The sequence below is a fragment of the Bos indicus x Bos taurus genome, chromosome 7 (assembly GCF_003369695.1).
Source record: "Bos indicus x Bos taurus breed Angus x Brahman F1 hybrid chromosome 7, Bos_hybrid_MaternalHap_v2.0, whole genome shotgun sequence".
Lineage (NCBI taxonomy): Eukaryota > Metazoa > Chordata > Mammalia > Artiodactyla > Bovidae > Bos > Bos indicus x Bos taurus.
Window position 1 is genome coordinate 96,510,337 of NC_040082.1, and position 2,006 is coordinate 96,512,342.

The 2,006-nt window shown below is 39.8% G+C and overlaps 1 protein-coding gene across 1 annotated transcript; it reads right to left on the reverse strand.

Moving 5' to 3' along the window:
- Positions 1–520: 520 nt before the first annotated feature.
- LOC113895965 (olfactory receptor 18-like) lies at positions 521–1,495 on the reverse strand. The gene has a single exon (XM_027547838.1). The coding sequence runs from the start codon at positions 1,406–1,408 to the stop codon at positions 521–523; it is 888 nt and encodes a 295-aa protein (XP_027403639.1). The 5' UTR covers positions 1,409–1,495.
- Between the last annotated feature and the right edge of the window lie 511 nt (positions 1,496–2,006).

The following is a 2,006-nucleotide window of genomic DNA, read 5'->3' on the forward strand; positions in this document are numbered from 1 at the left end:
ACCATGGGTGTACATGTGTTCCCCATCCCGAACCTCCCTCCCTCCTCCCTCCCCATCTCATTCCTCAGGGCTGGTGTCAGTGTTTTTAAACTTCCTGATGATTTCAATAATAACCAAGGTTGATGTCACATATAGCCTGTGTAAATAGACTTCAAACTTGAGAAAATTTTATGGAAAATACATCAGAGCTGTGAAAAAAGATGTGAAATTTAAATATACAGAAAGAGTTATTCATCTTTTCAGGATCCTTGGACCACAGATAATGAACAATAGAATCACCATAGATGAAAACTACACAATAATGCCATGATTAAAATGGACAAAGGATCCTAGAAGTCTCCCCCAGTCCCATTAAAACAATACCAAAAGAAGAAACACTCAGTTGTTCAGCAAGGAGAGGCATCAAGGCCATGAGAGCTACAAAAATGATGAGATGAAAGAGGTAGGATTTCAGGTCAACATGCTTAGTTTTACTGCATTTTCCAGCCTATACTCCAAATAGGTGGCACAGGGACTGAGCTTAGATTATTTTTCTGAGAAACCTCCACATGGCCCTTTTGATGTCTTGGTTCCTCAGGCTGTAGATGAAGGGGTTCAGCATGGGGGTGACCACAGTGTACACCACAGAGGCCACTGCATCCTTCCTGGGAGATTGTGAAATGGCTGAACTGAGGCACACACCAAGACCTGTTCCATAAAATAAGCAAACAACTGCCAGGTGAGAGCCACAGGTGGAGAAGGCTTTGTATTTCCCACCTGATGAGTGAACTCTCAGAATAGAGGAAAGAATTTTACAGTAAGAGAAAAAGATTCCGGAGAAAGGAATAAAACCAAAAATGGCACCAACAAAATACATGACTATGTTATTTTTGAGCATGTCAGAACAGGTAAAGTTGAGCAGTTGAGAAGGGTCACAGAAGAAATTAGATATTTTCACATCCTTGAAGCAGGTAAGTTGTAACACAATCAAATTCTGCACTTGGGAGTTCAAAAGGCTAACAAAAAAAGACACTGAAATTAATTTGCCACAGGTGCATGGGTTCATGATGACCTGGTAGTGCAGTGGGTGACAGATGGCCACAAACCTGTCATAGGCCATCGCAGACAGAAGCATACAATCCATCCCTCCAAAGAGGATAAAAATGGACATCTGTGTCAGGCAGCCTGCATAGGAGATGACTCTGCTGTGAGACTGGATGTTCACAATCATCTTGGGGACTGTGGTGGAGATGAAACCTATGTCTGCCAAGGATAGGTTGGAGAGGAAGAAGTACATGGGGGTGTGAAGGTGGGGGTCAGAGGAGACTGCCAGAATGATGAGTAGGTTTCCCAGCATGGTGACCAGGTACATGGATAGGAATAGTCCAAAGAGGAAAGGCTGAAGTTCTGGATCATCTGAAAGACCCATGAGGAAGAATTCTGATACATTTCTTAGGTTTTGTGGTTCTATGTAGATTGGACACCTTTTAAAAAAGAAAAGAATTAGTGGAAAAAAGGAAATAATTATATGGTCATGCAGTACTGTGTCTGTGTTTTGGATTCTAGGAATTCGTTTCTAAGATCATTCACTCCAGGGTCTTCAGCAATATATCTCAGTGTGACAAATTCTATCTGCTCAGAACTGTTCCTTCATTGCTTTCTCCTTCTCCACCTCTCTCTATACACAGTTATTTCGTAGGTCCTGGACTGAAGGATAAAAGAGGTGCAAGAATGTTGGAGATACTAAATCCATGATCTCAGTAAAAAATAGTCTTCTCTTTAGAAAAAATCTAGAATGATAACTGCCACCTCTAAGAAAAAGTAATATATGTATAATTATGGCTGATTCCCATTGTTGTATGGCAGAAACCAATACAACACTGTAAATCAATTTTCCTCCAATAAAAAAAGAAAAATATTCAAATTGAAAGAAAGTGAGGCATAGTTATATAAATATTTTATTTAAATACAGTCTAGAAATTTCCTTTATTTAGAATATTTGTAAGCACTCTATGAAACATAGGACT

Coding starts and splice junctions, on each gene's coding strand:
- LOC113895965 (XM_027547838.1), bottom strand. CDS start 1,408: ATGGGTCTTTCAGATGATCCAGAACTTCAGCCTTTCCTCTTTGGACTA.